Source organism: Aotus nancymaae, unplaced genomic scaffold (assembly GCF_030222135.1).
Source record: "Aotus nancymaae isolate 86718 unplaced genomic scaffold, 86718_ANA_hifiasm-v0.15.2.pri h1tg000011l, whole genome shotgun sequence".
NCBI classification, from domain to species: domain Eukaryota; kingdom Metazoa; phylum Chordata; class Mammalia; order Primates; family Aotidae; genus Aotus; species Aotus nancymaae.
This window is the reverse complement of record NW_026988422.1, coordinates 87,219,965-87,239,951: the sequence shown is the minus strand read 5'-3', so window position 1 is coordinate 87,239,951 and position 19,987 is coordinate 87,219,965. Positions and strand designations below refer to the sequence as shown.

Genomic DNA, 19,987 nt, shown 5'->3' with positions numbered 1-19,987 from the left:
GATTCTAGAATGTTTCATTTTCCATTTTAGCCACATTTCAAATTTAACAAGTACAGTGATAATTCAAGCTCACCCACATTAACAAGATTACCAATGTGCACAAGTTGTGTGTGTGTGTGTGTGTGTGTGTGTAAACTTCCTGTACATAACATGATGATTTTAGATTAAGAAGGAAAAGCTCAATTACTTCATCCTTACCTCGGTGACATCAATAGTTAGAAGGAGATCTCTAACTGTCTGGGACCTGTCTGATGTGTTAAGTGAAACTTGCATAGGGTCTACCGTCTGCTTCTGAAAGTCCACATTCACCCTATGTAATATGAATTTAAAAAAAATAAAAATAAAATTTGATAAGGAAAACACATTTACATATGCGAAATTATCACTTGAACTATTCTAATATTTCTACAAGGAAAGAACATTTTAATAAAATACCTAAGCCAGAGATGACAAATTTGATTTCATCTCAAACATTAATTTCTGCTGGCTTCTGAAGGGCTCTGGAAGGGGCACACACCCCAACAATTATATACACCCCTCCAGGAATACATTATGAAGGACAAGACTCTCAGGGAATATCTACGTTCAAGGGTATACATTCTAAATCTCAGACCTGCGATGTTACCTAACTTGTGTTTTCAAATGTGCACCATGACCTTCAGAAAAGTAGAAAAATCCATGCTTGGCTTGATGCTACATTAGAAAACAAACACGTGATTTTCCAACAAACCCCGAAAATATAATTTTCCCTTAAAGGCTAAAGATAGTAAATGCTAAACAACTGAAATACAAAAGATAAATTTGATAGAAAACAAAAATTTCCTTCCCTAATACTTTATTCTGAAATGAAGAGAATTATAAGAAAGATTGTGATCCAACTCTTTTCCTGATCTCCAGACCCATTTTTTATGAGTGACTCAGGCAATGAGTGACTCCCTGGCATTCAATCACAAAAGTAAACTGAGTCTGACCTCACTAGAGCAGGAGAGGTCTTCTCTACATGAAGGACTGAACCCACTACACTCCCAAATTCTCAGAAACCAAGTCACACACTAGGTGAAGTCAGATGGAACAGATTTCCCTTCCTCCACCAACTCCTCAGATTCCTATTAAGTTCCTCTTGAAACTGAAAACTCTACAATTAAGAAATAATAAACGAGACTTCCCACACACGTGATTATGGGGATATGGCCAAAAGGCAAGCAATCTGTCAAAAATATCATGGGTGACTTAGTGTGATCTAAGAGAAGACCCACCAGGGTGATGGCAGCTGCATGCAGCAAGGTGCCCCTGCCCTGGGCTGAGGAGCCCTACAGACAGCCCCAGCCCTGCACCACTCTCTGGGTGGGCACAGGAAAGATGTCGTTTGGCAAGGAAAGGTAGCTTGCACTGGTAAGCAACTAGGTGCCCCCAGCTGCATCCATTATGTCCCACTGTCTGCTGTGTTGAGGACAAAGAATATTCCACATTGCTTAAAAAGAGAATTCTCAAAAGAAAATGCATAATCCTATCTAGGAAGAAATGAAATTAACATTAGATTTAATCCCTACCATTTAAACTAAAATTTACATAAAATGATATCACTTAATCCTCTCAACAGCCTTCAACATTTTTTTTTTGAGACAGAGTCTCACTCTGTCACCCAGGCTGGAACCTCCACCTCCTAGGTTTAAGCAATTCTCCTGCCTCAGCCTCCCACACAGCTGGAATTACAGGCACCTACCACTACACCCAGCTAATTTTTTGTATGTTTAGTAGAGACGGGGTTTCACCATGTTGGCCAGACTGGTTCTGAACTCCTGACCTCAAGTGATCCACCCGCCTTGGCCTCCCAAAGTGTTAGGATTACAGGTGTGAGCCACCGCGCCCAGCCGGTATCATTTCTATTAAACAGAAAAAAACTGAGGTTCAGAGAGGTTAGGTAATGTGTCCAAGTACACACAGTGAGGAGATGATGCAACCAGGATTCAACAGCAGCTCCACCCGGCCACAACAGTGTTTTTTTTTGTTTGTTTGTTTGTTTTTTTAAAGATAGTGTCTTGTTCTGTCACCAAGGCTGGAGTGCAGTGGTGCGATCTCAACTGACTGTAAGCTCTACCTTCCAGGTTCAAGAAATTTTTCTGCCTCAGCCTCCTTAGTAGCTGGGATTACAGGCGTGTGCCATCAAGCCCAGCTAATTTTTGTATTTTTAGTACAGATGGGGTTTCACCACACTGGCCAGGCTGGTCTCAAACTCCTGGCCTCAAATGATCCGCCTGCCTCAGCTTCCCCAAGTGCTGAGATTACAGGGGTGAGCCACTGCATCCAGCCAAGCCAGTGCTTTTAACATGAGCTGAAGCAAGGTCAGATCGATAGCCATTTTAAAATAATATCTGAAAATGTGAAAGCAGGTAGAGCGTGTCTGCCGCCTCCCTCCCGAAAATACCTTGTGTTCCTGAGCTTTGAGATATTCCTGCCTTGCACCTTCCCTTCAATTTCCTCTGCAGAATGAATGTTGAGCTCAAGTGAAACTTTTAGTTGAGACATCTTAATTGCCATATACACTGCAGGAAGGGTTTTAAATCTCTCTGTTGGATTTCGTGAAAATTCCACAAAGGCTCTGCTCCACAAATGTAAATTTAAAAATAAATATATCAGGCATCTGATTTTAAAAAACTGCATATTCATTTCTCTCAAGATTAGACAGAAATTCTGTCACATCTCTCCTCAAAATGCCAGTAACTCTTCAATCTGTAATTAATCAATAACGTTTACTAATTTCTCCAATAGAAATTAATTTAAGAGAAATAAAAGTTACAATGACATGTCATTAAACCAAAACCGAGCATCATCCTTGTACAGTATAATGCAGAATAAACACTAAAGTCACATGCAATTTTGGGCTAAGAAATCTTACTTCATAATTACTTTCATAATTACAAAAGCATTTTCATGATTATAACAGAATGTCTTTCTTTATTCTCTTAAAATAAAACAGATACAGAAAACCACACAAATGTATGGCTCAGTGATCTTTGTAATCCCCCTTCAAAAGAACTATTAAATTTATTACCAAGGGATACAGTCTCGATCTATGTCCCTGCCCAAATCACATGTCCAATTGTAATCCCCAATATTGGAGGAGGGGGTTGGTGGGAGGTGACCGGATCATGGGCGAGGATTTCCCCTTGCTGTTCTCGTGATAGTGAGTGAGTTCTCACGAGATCTGGTTATTTAAAAGTGTACAGCACCTCCCCCCTGCTTTCTTCCTCCCACTCCAGCCGTGTAAAACGTGCCAGCTTCCCCTTCATCTTTCACCGTGATTGTAAGTTTCCTGAGGCCTCCCCAGAAGCAGCAGCCTATAGAGCCTGCAGAACCATGAGCCAATTAAACCTCTTTTCTTTATAAATTACCCAGTTTCAGGCATTTCTTTGTAGCACTGCAAGAACAGAATAAAACACCAAGTAATGTTGATAAATGCCCTCCCTTGCCCCAGCCCACATTTCCATGTCCCATTCCAGTCCCCTCTCTGGGGCATGAGTAGCAGGCATGGAGCAAAAGGTGCCTGCTGGATGTGCCAGGCATAAGAAGACAGTGTCAAGTTTACCTTGCTTTGCATGCATGTTCTAATGCTCCTGGGTCCCCACATCATCACAGAGCCACAAAAACAAACCTGGGCCCCTTTCACTACTATAAAAATCTTCCTGTAGTGAGATCTCTCCTGGAAACACCCTCAGCAGTTTGGAAAGATGTCCAGCAGGAAAGGTGTGTGGAGCAAGTACATGAATGGACCCTGACCCACTCCACCTTCCCCCGCCCTCCTTCACGCTCCATCCTCTTCACTCATAAATGTATGCCTTTTCCTTCCACCCACTGCCTGATTCATGCACTTCTGCTTTATCTCCTTTCTTTAGAGTCTCTCCTAAGACTCCTTTGAAGTAATTTTAAACTCCAGACCTCAGCATCTGCTCTTCATAGCTCCATCCTCCCCAGTATCCAGGCTGGAAAGCCAGATTACTCTTGGGCTCCTCTCTCTTCTTTGCCCGCCACATGCAAACACCAGCCAAATCCAAGACATCCTCCTTCCCATCTGTTGCCTCTTTTTTCACGTCAAATACCACCATTCTGGCTTCACATCTCAGTATCTCTGCTTTGGACTACTGCTAAGACTGAAGGCCGGCTTCTTCTCCTGTCTCAACCTTCCCCTTATCCCTGAGTAAGGTCCATAAAACACAGTTCTGGTCAGAACACTCAAAGGACTCCAAGTCCCCATCTAGTCATGTTCACACTCATCAATCTGCCACAGAAGACTGTCCCAAAGTCAGCATCTGACCTCTTCAAAACAGACTCCATCCGACACAGCAGCTCCACCCAAATGGCTGCCAGCTATGTGTACACAGTCTCGGCTTTCCACCATCAAGATCAGTTCATGCCTGCCTCCCGCTGAAACACCACCCTGACCCTGCTGCACCACCCCTGCACTGGCCACCACACCAGCCCAAGACCTCACAACCCTCCAACGTCCACTCGAGGACGTCTCAAATGAATGTTACTGCTCTGACACTGGGGCCTAGATAGAATGTCTTCTTCTGCCCTTCTGGGGCCCTCCCATGACTTCTCCCAGCAGGCAAATGTCTGAAACTAATTTGTCTCTCCACTCCTACCATGAAGTTGAAAGCTTCTTATGAGAGAATATGATGTGTCCATGTACCCTCTGCACCTCACAGAGTGCTACATGAAGTCAGCCCTCCTCTGTGCCAAAAGAAATACAGCTCTTATTCTTTAAATCATTCTATCTTCCTTTGCCTTTCCTGAATCCCAAGAACTGGTACTGGTATAACCAGAAAGAATACTGTTACTTTCCCAAAAAAAAAATTGGTATGACATTTGTATTAGGACTAGAAAGCTGGAAATATGAAGAATGAAAAAATACAGTTAAATACCTATAAAAAAAGGTCCCACACAGGCTGGGCACAGTGGCTTATGCCTGTAATCCCAGCACTTTGGGAGGCCGAGGCAGGCAGATCACCTGAGGTCAGCAGTTTGAGACCAGCCTAACCAACATGGAGAAACACTGTCTCTACTAAAAATACAAAAATTAGCCGGGCATGGTGGTGCATGCCTGTAATCCCAACTACTCAGGAGGCTGAGGCAGGAGAATCGCTTGAACCCAACAGGCAAAGGTTGCAGTGAGCAGAGATTGTCCCATTGCACTCCAGCCTGGGCAACAAGAGCGAAACTTAGTCTCAAAATAAAAGAAAAAGAAAAAGAAATTAGGTCCCAGACAGTAAGAACAAGAAACAAACACAGAACCCAATCCAGTTGTAAAGATGAGTGAACAAAAAGATGCTGCAATCTTATGGGAGCCAAGACTTCTGACCACTCAAATCAGTCAAAGGAGCATCATGCAGAACCGGAACCTCACCCAGCTGAGTGGACACACAATATTCAGGAATGAGTTTAGCTGTGTGATTCCAGCTTTAAGTAAGTGACTTTATACATGTGACTCAGAATCTTACTATAATTTACATCAGAATATTTAAGAAAAGTTCAGACACTACAAGTTTAATTCATTAATTCTCTAGTCAAAACACTTAGGAAGGTTTTGCTTGTAAGGGAGTTGTGTGTTTGTCTCATGAGGCATTTACAGGCCTATAAAGAAAATCAATATATTAGATTGAAAGTTCATAGAAATGGAACTTAAAATGCTGGAGAGAATTACTCCAAACTGAAAACTGACTTAATGTTCAACCTGAGTGAATTGGACATTAAAGAAAAAGTGTTTGTTCTTATTTACAAAGCTTTGTCAAATTAAATAAAAATTTCTACAACATTTACAGAACACTGGAAAAAACTTCTAACTTTAAACATTAAAAACTTTAAGCTTTTTGGTACATAAACATTTCCTGTTAGAAATAAAAACTCGGTGATACTCCAAAACACACCATTTGTTCCTTACATGCAGTAAGTCGGGCCAAACTGAGTTTTCACAATGTTTGCCTTCCAAAAATATTCAAAACCTATCTGCCTTAGATAACTATAAACAGATACACTCTACTTTGGAGCATCTTCATGGCCCACAAAATAACTCTTCCTAATGACTCACTGAGAAAATCTGAGGACAGGTGCATGAAAGTGAAGATCACTTTCAGAGAATCTGCCTTAGCATCACACAGAGTTACTGAGCCTTCTTGGAGTGACCACGCTTGACCACCAACCGGCAGCTTAGTTCCTTTAAGAGGCCACTTAGCAGAAAGAGAAGATAAATTGCTTCTGACTGTAAGATAAACCAAAGCTACCCTCTGAAAGCCAACTGCAGCAGCCCATAGGAAGACCCATTTCCATGGGTACTCCGTTGTAAGAATCAGCATCTGTAAACATTTGAAACTTTATGCCTTTCATAATTGCAGCTGACTACAAAAATATACTACTTACTTTGCACCATCAAATACAATGGATTTGACTTGACCACATTGTCTAAAGAGAGACTGTAGTTGTTTACAGTAAAGAAATCCATAGGGAGGAATGTGTTTCAACTGTAAAACATAACACAAAATCAGAGCAGATTATTAGAGCTAACAAAATAGCTTCAATAGTCACGAGCTCAAAGCTGCTGCACACTGTTTTAGTTTCTAAAAACATAATTTACTATCTTTAACCATAATATATAAACTCTACAGATCAGTGCATTTAATGACTTTTAAATTATAACTAAGTTCTATAATAAATATGTTAAATAAAGGCTAATTCTACCCCTGTTAAAATAATGTAAGTCGCTCATCCTAATTCCAGCACTTTAGGAGGCTGAGGCGGGCAGATCATGAGGTCAAGAGATCAAGATCATCCTGGCCAACATGGTGAAACCCTGTCTCTACTGAAAATACAAAAATTAGCTGGGCGTGGTGGTACATGCCTGTAGTCCCAGCTACTCGGGAAGCTGAGGCAGGAAAATCACTTGAACCCGGGAGGTGAAGGTTGCAGTGAGCCGAGATCGTGCCACTGCACTCCAGCACTTCAGCCTGACGACAGAGTGAGACTCTGTCTCAAAAAAAAAAAAAAAAAAGTGTAAGTCTAACACAGCAGAATTAAGATTTGTTTTCTTCTGTTTTATCTTCCCTTAAAATAATCAAGCTTATTAAATACTTTTTTTTAAAACAGATTTCTACATAAGGAATAATGGGAACGTAAGCTTTAAAGGAAAATGTCTAACTAATGAGAGAAGTGGGCATTTCCTCATCACCATAGCAGAAGGACAAAATAGCACATGATCAAATTGGCACTGATCTTTATTGTATAAACTCTCAAGGCACCACAGTGGGTTTCTGCAAAGCCCTCCCAGCACTCCATACATTCCCCGGACCAGGGCCACCCCTGTGCCAGCCCAGCTTTGCACGGAGCTCCGTGACAGGACAGGCATAAGTGAAGGCATGGGCTGGGACTCAGATCCAGTTAGTTCCTGTCTCCTCACTCCCTGAATCTGTGTATCTCCTTAGGCAAGTTACAGAGTTGCCCAGGGATCCAACTGCCACATCATGAAATAAGAATGACATGAGAAATCCCCAACTCAAAGGGTGGGGTGAGGCGCAGAGAAGAATAAAAAGTACCTAACACACAGTCTCTCAAGTGCTAAGTAAAGCTAGCTATTATTTAGCTTTTATTATGCATACACTAGGTAATTTGGAGCCTCCAGAGTGCATGTGACTAGGCTGCCTGTGGTCGAGGGATGCAGGCACAGCTGCTGGACGTCTGAGGAAGAGTACTACAGAACCCTTCCAGTCGTGCACAGCTGAGGGAAGAAAACCATCAAGCGGCAGAGGGGTGAGACAGGAAGCCAAGCAGAGAGCTTAATCAACCCTGAGGGCCAACAAAAGCACAGGTGCCAATCAAATGATCCTCAGTAGCTATAAAAAGTAATGACTTCCTTTTAAAATCCCTTCCACAGGTATCAAGTGTATCTCTCATCTCCAGCATGAGCACCAGTTCATTTCGGCGCTTATTAAAGACCTCCAACTGTAATCTCAAGTCATCTGCGCCCCTTCCTCATGAACTCTTTATTTCTTCAGGATTAGCAGGGATGGTGTAACAATAACCAGAATAAAAGCTGGCAATGACTGAGCGCATATGACATGACACAAACGAACTTCAAGTGCTTCTCATCCCCCCTTATCAGATACAGGCACATACTGGAACCAAGTGATCCAAAACAGTCCAGTCTCAGATGCTTTATTCCAGTGTGCTGGACGTCATATCATGCTGGGTTGAGACTAGTACACTGGTGAGAATGACTGATAAAACAATGCCATTACTTCACGAAAATAAATTTCTTTTTCTGGCTGCTGGGCTTTAAACAACTGGGTCGCAAATGTGAATTCAATAGTCAGGGCCTGTGGCTGATCATTAGATATGCCCAAAGTACACACCACTTAAATGCTGATTTCTAGGCCATACTTTCTAGCTCAAATCTCATGGGACCTCAGATCTGAATTTCAACAAATATAAATAAAATAAGCACTCTCTAGGTGGTTCTGTCGGGCATCCAGGTCGGAGGATAGGTGGCTTAAGCCACAGCATTCAGTTGCCAACCAATAACATTTTATTTTGTATAAAATGAAGTTGTGAATTAAGAAAATGTTCTTAAACTTGTAAGTGCTTTAAATCCTTCAACACAGCACATGATCAAATCAACATTGACCTTGAACGTATAAACTCTCAAGGCTTCCTTGTAAGGCCAGATCTGTAGAAAGGGAGGCAAGAGACTGAGGGACAAGTAGATGGTACATGAAAAGGCCAAACAAGCCTAATATTCCCTCCAGGGGAAAATTCACTTAGGACTCACAAAAACAGAAACAATTAGAAAATGAAAACGTTTTTACCAACCATACCCCAGGGAGGGCTACCTGCCCCCTGCACCTACCATGACAGTTGTCTTGGGGTCCTTGCCAGCCAGCTCCCTCACCGCCATCTCCTCATCGGGCTGTCCAAAAGTAAAGTAATTTGGATAGAAAGCACCTGCCAATACAACCTGGAAAAGAAACTTATTTTCATGAAGTAATGGCGTTGTTTTATCAGTCATTCTCACCAGCATACTAATCTCAACCCAGCATGATATGACATCTACAAGACCTTTCACCAACTAAGCAGAAAGTCACAATTCTGGTAATTTCATCTAACAGAAACACTCAAAATGAAACACTTTTTTTCACCTAACAGAAACGTCTTTCTTCAAAAGAGCTTGAGTACTCCTTAGAATGAGGTTTAGGAACAGCAAGTTGAACAAGGATGCAAACCATTCTCCACACAAAGCCTCAGGGGTTGGCCAACTTTCTCCACTTCTCCCCACACACATCTGTGTGTGAGGCACTCTCTCAGATGTTCAGATAAAACTCCAATTGGAACACTCAGACTTAGGGCAGCAGGCTGGCATCCACTGTTCACCTCTAATATGCACTCTGCAAAGAGTCCCTTCTTCAATAAAAATATACCCAATTTCAAACACACCCACCAAAGACTCTCCCCCAGCCTTAGGACAATTTTACATCCGGGAAGACACTTGCACATTCCCAGCACACCCAGTTTATAGGCATCTACCTCAATTCTGTATGCGTCAGCCAGTCCTTCTAGGAAACCCTACAGCAGAGGCAGTCTCCACCTGGCAGGACACACTTCCCTCGCTCGCTACATGCATCTAACTACTAGTCATCTGAATCCGTGACCTCCAAAGTTAAAATAATATTTTCAGCGTAGGGGAATAGCTACATATACTGAATATGAAGAGCACTTCACTTTCTTAAAAACTAAAACAGAAGGATTTCTCCTGAAGCAGTGATAACACAGGTACTCTACAGAAATACTTTCCTAGAAATTAGAAATGGGTCTGAATCAATTAAATATTAATAAATAAAATAAACAATAAATACTCTCTAGGTGAATCATCGACTCAATGACACAAATAATGCAAACCATGAAAAACAAGAATGTTTCCTGGTTCCCAAACACAGTATAAACACGATGGACCTAAAATCTCCTTTGAGGCGTGGTTCGTATCAGAAAGCAGGAGTTAAGTGCCTCTTCAACTATGAGACCTTGTAAGCACAAAGAATCAGGAAAAAACTATCCAGGAAATTCCAGCACACCTGTAGAATGAATCGCTGCTTATATATATACTCTTGGTCCATGACAGGTCGCCGAGAATCAACATGCATGTTGAACTGTGAGATTCTATTCTTCAATTCTTCATATAATTCAGCCACCTAAGAAAAATACATTGAAATCTGATGTCTTAAAGGTACATTTGTTATCAGAGCAGTAAAAACACTAGAAAGTAAGTGCACACTGGGTAAAGTATAAACACATCTACAGGATGAAATACTGCAGCTAATTAAGAATCATCTTTTGGCTGTGTGCAGTAACTTGCCTATAACCCCAGTACTTTGGGAAGTCAAGGCAGGGAGATTTTTAGAGACAAGATCTTGCTGTATTCCCCAGGCAAGACAGTGCAATGGCTATTCACAGGCACATTCCCACTACTGATCAACACAGGAGCTTTGACCTGCTCCCTTTCCAACTTAGGCGGGTTCATCCCTCCTTAAGCAACATGGTGGTCCCTCACTCCCAAGAGGTCACTATATCAATGTTGAGCTTAATGCAATACCCAATCGGCATGGCGCACTACAGCCCAGAACTCCTATGCTCAAGTGATCCTCCTGCCTCAGCCTCCCAAGCAGCTGGCAATACAGGCATGTGCCATCATGCCTGGCAAGAATCACCTTACTAGAAATTAATTAATAAGTAATGTTAAAGATGAACAATGTAACACTCATAGAAAATACCAGAATACATAACTATATATGCTCTATGATCTGTTTATAAACACATACCCCTGGCCAGGCATGGTGGCTCACGCCTGTAACTGCAGCAATTTGGGAGGCCGAGGCAGGCGGATCACAAGGTCAAGGGATCAAGACCATCCCGACCAACACAATGAAATCCATCTCTACTAAAAATACAAAAATTAGCTGGGTGTGGTGGCAGGCGCTTGTAGTCCCAGCTACTCAGGAGGCTGAGGCAGGAGAATCCAGGAGGCAGAGGTTGCAGTGAGCCAAGACTGAGCCACTGCACTCCAGCCTGCGGGCAGAGCTAGACTCCGTCTCAAAAAAAAAAAAAAAAGTGATATTAAGGCTAGGTGTGGTGGCTCACGCCTATAATCCAGCACTATGGGAGGCCGAGGCAGGTGGATCATCCTGAGGTCAGGAGTTTGAGACCAGTCTGGCCAACATGGTGAAACCCTATCTCTACTAAAAATACAAAAAATTAGCCAGTGTGGTGGTGGGCACCTGTAATCCCAGCCACACAGGAGGCTGAGACAGGAGAATCGCTTGAACCTAGGAGGCAGAGGTTGTAGTGAGCTGAGATCATGCCACTGCACTGCAGCCTGGGTGACAAGAGTGAAACTCCATCTCACACACAAAAAAAGTTATATTATGCTACAATTAATTTTTTAAAATGTGTAATGAACTTAGTGTAGCCCAAGTCTGCAGTGTTGATCAGTTCTAAAGTAGCGTGCAGTGATGTCCTGGGCCTTCACATTCCCTCACTGCTCACTCACTGACTCACCCACAGCTGCAAGCTCTATTCATTTTGTATGCCATTTTTATCTTTTACACCAGCAATCCCTAACCCTTTTAGCACCAGGGACCGGTTTCATGAAAGACAATTTTCCCACAGACCAGGGTGGGTGGAGATGGTTTCAGGACGAAACTGTTCCACCTGAGATCAGGCATTAGTCATATTCTCATAAGGCGAATATGGCCCAGGAGTTGGGAAACCCAGTTTTAGGCCATATTTTTATTGCGTCTTTTCTGTTTAGATATGTTTAGGTACACAAATACTTACCGTTTTGTTGTAATTGCCTACAGAGTTCAATACAGTCACATGCTGTACAGGTTTGCAGCCTAGAAGCCACAGGCTATACTATACGGCCTAGGCGTGTAGTGGGCCATACCATCTAGGTCTGTGTAAGTACCTTCTACGCTGTTTGCACAAGGACAAAACCATGTCATTACTCATTTCTCGGAATGTATCCCTGTCATTAAGTAATGCAAGATTGTATTCGCAGGTTAAAAAAATAAAATACCATATCTTCATCTTTTTTTTTTCCCAAGACAGGGTCTCACTCTAACACCTGGGCTAGGGTACACTGATGCAATCACGGCTCACTGAAGCTTCTACCTCCCCCAGGCTCATGCAAACCTCTCATCTCAGCTTCCCCAGTAGCTGCAACTACAGGTGTAAGTCGCCACACCCAATCTGTTTATCTTGACATATACTGAAAAGATATAACAAGACTATACGACCGTTCCTCATTAAACTATGTATAGGGAAAAAATATTCCTTAACTTGAAAAGGAATATTTATTAGAAACCCAAGTAGTTATACTGAAAGGTGAAAACACCAGAGACACTCCTACTCAACTCGGAAACAGGCAGGAAATACACTTCTTGAAATACTCATTACTACCCACGTACTTAATACGTGTTACTTCATAAATATTTGATAAGTCAACCTTATTTGTATCTATTTTGTCAAAAAACTTAACTTACCTCTCTAATTCTCTTGATCTGAATGTAATTTAACCGTCCCCAATCAAGTTCATCCTTTAAATATATAAGAGCAGAATACTCAATATTAAGGTAATAAATCAGTTTAATTTAGCTACTTTAATACATATGCTTCATCCAAAAATTTAATGATTAATGTAAATTACTGAGCTATTAAACATGTACTCAATGTTGACTGTGGCACTTCCTGGCCAGGTATATCCAATTTTACACCGAAGCCATAAAGCATAATACCCAACCATCAACACAATACAGAAATTCTTCTGAGTTCACCTGTCTCAAAAATTAAAGGTAGTCATAACTTGATTATCTTCAGAAAAGATGTCTGACAAACTATACACCAACAAGAAAAACAATACAGCTGAGTCTTTAAAAGACTTTGAACAGCTAACTCATGTACGTATTGGTAGAGATATATCTAGGCACAGCAAATCTCAACACAGAAACGACAGACCTATAAACAGTCTGTTGAACCAAATAAGTTTAGAAGAACAAAGCCTGACTAAAAAAAGAATAAAATCGAAGCTAACAGATTACATTTCTTTTAAGCCCATTATCTAAAAGAGCTGAAAACAGAAAACAGCAGGCACACGGCTCTCAATTTTGAACTGACACCCAGTTCAACCCAGTACCTACAGCGACGAAACACTCACAGCCAAAGGGGCTGCAGACACCACAGCAAGATCAGTACAACCAACGTGGGGCCGCGAAACAAGCCCCACAGCTCCAGCACAGGCCTGAGAGCTAGCAGCCTCCCAAGAAGCAATGGAAGCAAAAGGACCGGTCTATGGAGATTATGGTCTGCCACTCTTGGGACAGCCGTGCGAGCACTGTCTACAAGTGACCTGGACTCCAGCCACAGGCAGCCCCATCATGATTCACATGCTATGACCGTGCCAAGACAGAGTCCTTCTCTGATCACTCACAGCCACCTACAAAGCAGCAGGAAAGGGCTCACCAACCTTTGGGTGCCGCAACTCCCCTCTCTGTCTGCACGCCTTCCATGTCTGAAAATAAAGGATCCAAAGTTTCAAAATAATGTGCTGGCTAACTGAATTTTTTCAGTCCAGTTTCAACAAACTGCTGAAAACTTATAAATTTAATGTTTTCAATTTCATAAAATTGGACTTCTATCTCCCCCACTTCTTCCAGCACAGTTAATTTAACACTGGACACCAATAACCCTAATAATACTTTCAAGAGATAAAACATTGTCTCTCTCTCTCTCTACCTCATACGTTTGTGGTACGAAAATGTACTAATAATCTGTGGTGGCTGCTTTCATGGTTTACACAACAGAAAACTTACTCTAAATGCCTCAACAAGTGCAATACAGTCACTCTTGCTACTGCCAGAGAAATTCACTTTGTTCCTATAAACAGATAACAAACAGTGTTATTCAATACCATTAAAATACAGTGACACTTTAAAATATGAATGTTCAGTCAGTACCTATATCCATCGAGATGCTGCCGAAAGGGCATTGCAAAAAAATTCTTCAAAGAAAGAGCTGCCGCTAACAATAAAAAATAAACAAGAAGAATGTGAGACTGTGAGAGTGGTATATATAAACTTCCCATTGGCATTGATTTGTTCTCACACTTACCTATGATAAGACACTCATCTAGACATCCAAATACATGTCCAAGGACGATGAGTTTACCAAGCTGCTGATTTACCGGAAGCTGGGCTAAAACTCTTCCTAAGAAGGTCAATTCACCATCATGGGGGTTTTCATCCTCTCTCTGCCCACTCACTGCAAGTGCCCCAACCTTTATAAAATAAAATTAGTGTTATGAGCAAGCACTGACTTATGCATACTTTTTCCCCTGAAGGTGGAGAGTCCAAAACAGGAAATGAAGACCAAATTTTGGTGAAGAAGGTTTTAAGTCCATTTATGAAAGGTTGACATGCAACAAAACAAAACTTTTTAAATTTGCCCTTGAAACTTAGAACACATTTCACTATTTTTTTTTGAAGTATGATACGGGAGGTAACACTAAAGGACTTTCACAAAAGTCTACTCACCTCACCTCACTCTTGAACAAACATGGGACACACAGTACTAAGTGAAGGATCTCCCAGCTGCCACTGTCAACAAAACCTTACTGAACTATGTATGGGGAAAAAACGTCCCTAACTTGACACAATGTATTTCACAGAAACCCAAGCAGGTATCATATTTAAAGGCAGCCAAGTGTGGTGGCTCACACCTCAGTCCAAGCTACTTGGGAGGCCATAGTGGAAGGGTCACTTGAGCCCAGAGTTTGAGGCTACAGTAAACCATAATTGCATCACTACACTCCAGCCTAGGCGATAGGGCAAGACCCTGTCAATCAATCAATCAATCAAAATAAAGAAGGGAAAACACAGAGGCATCCTCAACTTCGAAGGTCATAAGCAGAACATCCACAGCCCCAGCATAGTAAGCACACTAGGATACAGCTTATACCAAGGCCTCAGTTACAAGTTCAAAGACCAGAGTATGAGTCAGGTGTGCAATCAAAGAATCCCAAGTAGGAAGAGCAGAGTTTCCAGGAAAGAAAGCCAGGAGGCGGCTAAGGAACAGAGTTAGCAGGGAAGTGAGGCGAAGACTGAGGGAGCCACAGTGGGAGAACAGAGCTCTACAGATCCCCGCTCTGACCCCACCACTCACCACTAACAACAAACAGCAAGCCAGAGGTGCTGAGCAGCAGGCAGTGGAGAGGTAAGGGAGCAGGAGTTGTGTGTTTCAGGAAGACGACTAGCAAAGCTGGCCTGACCAACGCATACAGAACCCAGACACCTTGGTCATTACACATGCTTTTTCAAGCAAATGTTGATTATTTACAACAGTCAAGATAACTTAAAGATATCCATATTATGAAATTTAGGTTCCCATTACAAAAAAACTTAGCTTTCCCCAACAGTACTAACCATCAGGCAGTCCTACCTCCTTTAGTAGAAGGATGGTGCGCTCAATGTCACTCAGACCAGGTGGGGAAAGGGCAGTGGCCAGCAGAGCTCTCGGCTCACCCATGTCGAGTAATTTCACTTTCAAGACAGTGCTTCCTAATGGACAACGCTGAAAAGAACCAAGCCTGAGATTAGAAATAATAACATAACTAAATCAATTAGCCAATTCACATAACCAGTGCTTCAGAGGGAAAGAGGGGCATAGAAGGAGAAGAGAGAAGAAAGAAACATGGAGAGTGCTGAGGGAGGGAGAGAAGAGGGGAGAGAAGGAGAAAGAACAGGAGAGAAAGAGAAGGAGAAAGACAAAGATGGGGAGAGAGAAAGGAAGAGAAAAGAGGAAAACGGGCTGAAAAGTGAGTGGGAAAGCAAGAAAGCAGGGAGAGGGAAAGAAGAAAAAAGAAGAGGAAGCCAAAGGAAGGGGAGAGACACAGAAAAGAGGAAGGAAAAAAGCTGATCCCACAATTACTCATTATAAAGGGACAGAGAAAACAGCAGCATTTAAAGACAATCCTATTACGGAGCCCACAGATACCAGAAAAAACCCTCTCATTAAAACTGTAAAATGTGGGTAACACCCTAGACAGCAGTCTGATGCCATAATCAATAGTGAGCCCAGACCAGGAGTGAGGAGGAATGTGGCCAGACAAGGATTTTTCTGGAATAAAAATTAGATGACACTGAAAATTATATTACTGAGACTGTTTGGCAAAACTATCTATAAGAAATTAACTTTGACACTTTGGGAGTCCCAGGCGGGTGGATCACAAGGTCAGGAGTTCGAGACCAGTCTGGCCAACATAGTGAAACCCCATCTCTACTAAAAACACAAAAAATTAGCTGAGTGTGGTAGTGTGCACCTGTAATCCCAGCTACTGGGGAGGCTGAGGCAGAAGAATCACATGAACCTGGGAAACGGAGGTTGCAGTGAGCTGAGATCGCACCATTGTACTCCAGCCCAGGTGACAGTGTGAGACTCTGTCTCAAAAAAAATTTTTTTAATTAAAAAAAATGTTTTTAAATTAACTTTGACAAGCTGCCAGCCACCCTGCATTATGTGACCAAGTGAGGAATAAGCAGAGGGCTCAGAACCAAAGCTGGCCCATGGAGACCAAGACAGAAACTGTTACTCTCTTGTGACTCCATCATCTATGGAGTAGCAACTCTTTTATCCTAAACACATAATAAAATTGTCCAAGGAAAGAGAGTGGACAGAGGGGTAAGAGGGAGTCTTAATTCACAATGACCAAAGTGAATTACCAACATCTCAGGAACAACATGATCAGGTATGGAGTTGTCCCAGAAATCCTTGTGTACCAGCCGGTAACAGTATCCTCTAGACACTCGTCCAGCACGGCCTTCAGAGGAGAGATGTGCAAACAGTGTTTGGCATTAATTACTTTAACATCAGCATAAAGATATATATTTTAATGGCCATTAAATATTAATTAAGTGAAGCCTTAAGCATCTTCTACAGACTATGTCAGTAAAACCTTAGAATACATTAGTGTATTCTTAATAAATTATTCTTATTTTAAATGTTATTCTAAATAAGAATGACGATCCTAAAAAATTAGAATAAATTAGAATAAGACTAAATGCTGACTTCTACCTAGTGACCAATGTAAAATCCAATGCATACTTCTGTAGAAAACAACCTTGGCCCAATATGCAACAGAAACCAAGTACACACTTCTTGAAAATGCACAGTTCATAACAGAAAGTCACGAGGTTGGTGACAGGCCCTACAATGCCATTAAGAAGGCTGTCTCAGCAGCTTATGCTTCCTATGGCTTCTGCCACCCACCCATCCTCGCCCCGCTGCAAAGCACCCTCTCAGCTACCAGCCACCCCGCATTATGTGACCAAGTGAGGAACAAGCAGAGGGCTCAGAACCAAAGCTGGCCCATGGGGACCATGACAGAAACTGTTACTCTCTAGTGACTCCATCACCTACGGAGTAGCAACTCTTTTATCCTAACATGTAATAAAATTGTTGAAGGAAAGAGAGTGGATGGAGGGGTAGGAGGGAGTCTTAAAATGCAGCTTTAAAAGAAATGGGGCAACCCAGAAAGCATTCCTTCTCCACCTGTGGGGATCCCTGCTGCCCCGTCTGCCTTCCCAGGCATCCCCCTCGCTGCCAGGAGACTGTGGAGAATCTGGGCTTCCTCCTCCACCACCACCCACCTTATGTGCAAATGACAGGATGATCTAAGAAAACCCCAAGGCATCACAAAAACAAACAAACAAACAAAAGCCCTCCAAAAACTACTAAGTTAATGCAGCAAAGACACAGGATACAAGATCAACACACAAAAATCAACCATATGTCCAGCTACTAGTAATGAACATGTAGAAACCAAAACTGAAACACAATGTCATTTACAATCACTTTAAGCCAAATGAAATACTGAGGCATAAATCTAAACAGCACATACAGGATGTATACTCTATATACATTACACACTGCTGATGAAAGCAACAGAAGATGGCCTAAATAGAGACGCATACAGCATTCAGAGACTGGAAGATTCAGCATAGTCATTATGTCAGTTTTCCACATTTTCATCTATGGGTTTAACCTAATTCCTATCAAAATCACAAAACTTTTTTGGTATCTGTAGACAAGCTTATTTAGAAATCTATCCGGCAAGGCCAATGACTTAGAACATTGAAAGCCATTTAGAAAGTGAAGAATAAAGTAGGAGGAATCACTCTGATGTAACAACTTACCCTACAGTAATCAAGGCAGTAGAGTGCTGGTGGAGGGAGAGAGAAAGAGCAACGGGACAGAACCAAGAACCCAGAAACAGACCCTGCAAGCACACGCAAGGAATTTGCTTTACAAAAATGAAAATGCAATTTATATTTTAAATATTTTTTTATTTTCTGTATAGCATGATGCTTTGGTATTTTTAAAAACCCTTGTGGTTGGGATGAGACTGCCCCTTCCCAAGACTAGCCAATTCTTAGAGCCAAGGGCCCAGCCAGGAACATGTCTTTGATATGTAAAACTAACCAGAGCCATACGTCCTCTACATGGACTGTACACCCAGGAGGCAACATTCCTCTGCCTTAATCACCCCAGGACCAGATGCCAAAAACCAGGGATCACCACCCCTACTATCCAAAGTCCACTGAAATTATTCCAAATGGTTACTAGAAAATGTGTTCTCTCATGAGTCATTCATTAAAAAAAAGTCTCCAGGGGTGGAAGTGCTTGTTTCACTAGACAAGCTATAAAATAGTTAAATAAATATTACAGATAAAATAGCATTAGACAAAACTAACTAGATTGTCTTAGTCAAAGGAATTGCACATTGATGACAATCAGATCCACTTCAGTAAAAAACAGAAAGTAATCCCTTACAAAATAAGTCACTAAAAGGCTCCTATGCACTTGATAAGAGAGCCTCATGTATCTTCTGCTACTAAACTCTAATATGACTAAATGCCACAAGACTTTAATACATTATACCAAAATATATTTCACCAGGTAAAAAAAGGTTTTCATGGTCCACCAACTAAGGACAATCATATACTTCACAATCTAAAACCCAAAGATTGACTCTTCTAAAAACAACATCAGGAAAAGACTGTACTTGCCATCAACTACAAAACTTTGGGATCTCAAAGCTTAAGTTCATAATCTCACAAATTAGAAGAGCCCCTCCAGACTCTCAAAACTATACACCCATTAGAAACCTTAAGGTAACGCTAACCAAAAAAACTTTCTCCCCAAAAGCAGACAACATCCCAGATGCGAACAGCTTACCCAAGATCACAAATGAAGACTTCTCTATCACGAGACTCTTAACCTCTAATTTTTTTCCCCTTGTTTCTGCCTCTATAAACAATAATATAAATAGCAACCTCCCTTAAAAAGGAGGTTATTATATACACTCATGGGGTATATTTTTTCAATAAGATTTCATAGCCAACCTTATACATGGACTATCTTATGCCTTAATAAACAAAAGATAAAGGGTAGATATAGAAACAAAATTTTAACAGCACCTTTGTTAATCCATAATCAGTCAGAAACAAAACACTGGTTCACCGCTCTTGACCTACATCACGGCTTAAAGAAAACACTGCCAAGAAGCCTTCACCCTCTAGATAGATATAATTAGTTAGGTCTCTTTTCCCATGGTTTAGAGTAAATGAGACTATAATTAAATATGTATCCCTCCTAATAGGCTCTAGAATAGATTCTACTACAAAGCCTCTGATTACACAACAGACTTCTTTAAATTCTCTTGCTAAAGTTGTGCTAGGTAATAAAATTGCTCTAGATTACTTACTGACTAGACCAGGGAAAAAACAACAACATACAGTTGCTGACACTACTTATTACACATGGATAAATACATCAGATATTATAAAGACTCAGTTGCAGAAGATAAGCAAACAGGCTGTTTGGTTAAAATGAGTAAACT

The 19,987-nt window shown here is 41.5% G+C and overlaps 1 protein-coding gene across 1 annotated transcript in view; it reads right to left on the bottom strand.

Moving 5' to 3' along the window:
* The window catches only part of TDRD9 (tudor domain containing 9), a 139,357-nt gene that overhangs the window by 33,724 nt on the left and 85,646 nt on the right, over window positions 1-19,987 (bottom strand). The window contains exons 14-25 of the mRNA XM_064374513.1: window positions 16,809-16,906; window positions 15,529-15,660; window positions 14,203-14,368; window positions 14,049-14,112; window positions 13,905-13,968; window positions 13,559-13,603; window positions 12,579-12,632; window positions 10,113-10,229; window positions 8,894-9,001; window positions 6,415-6,515; window positions 2,426-2,599; window positions 199-310 (exon numbers count right to left, since the gene is read on the bottom strand). Of these exons, the coding sequence (XP_064230583.1) occupies window positions 199-310; window positions 2,426-2,599; window positions 6,415-6,515; window positions 8,894-9,001; window positions 10,113-10,229; window positions 12,579-12,632; window positions 13,559-13,603; window positions 13,905-13,968; window positions 14,049-14,112; window positions 14,203-14,368; window positions 15,529-15,660; window positions 16,809-16,906 (1,235 nt within the window). The remainder of the gene's footprint in view (window positions 1-198; window positions 311-2,425; window positions 2,600-6,414; window positions 6,516-8,893; window positions 9,002-10,112; window positions 10,230-12,578; window positions 12,633-13,558; window positions 13,604-13,904; window positions 13,969-14,048; window positions 14,113-14,202; window positions 14,369-15,528; window positions 15,661-16,808; window positions 16,907-19,987) is intronic.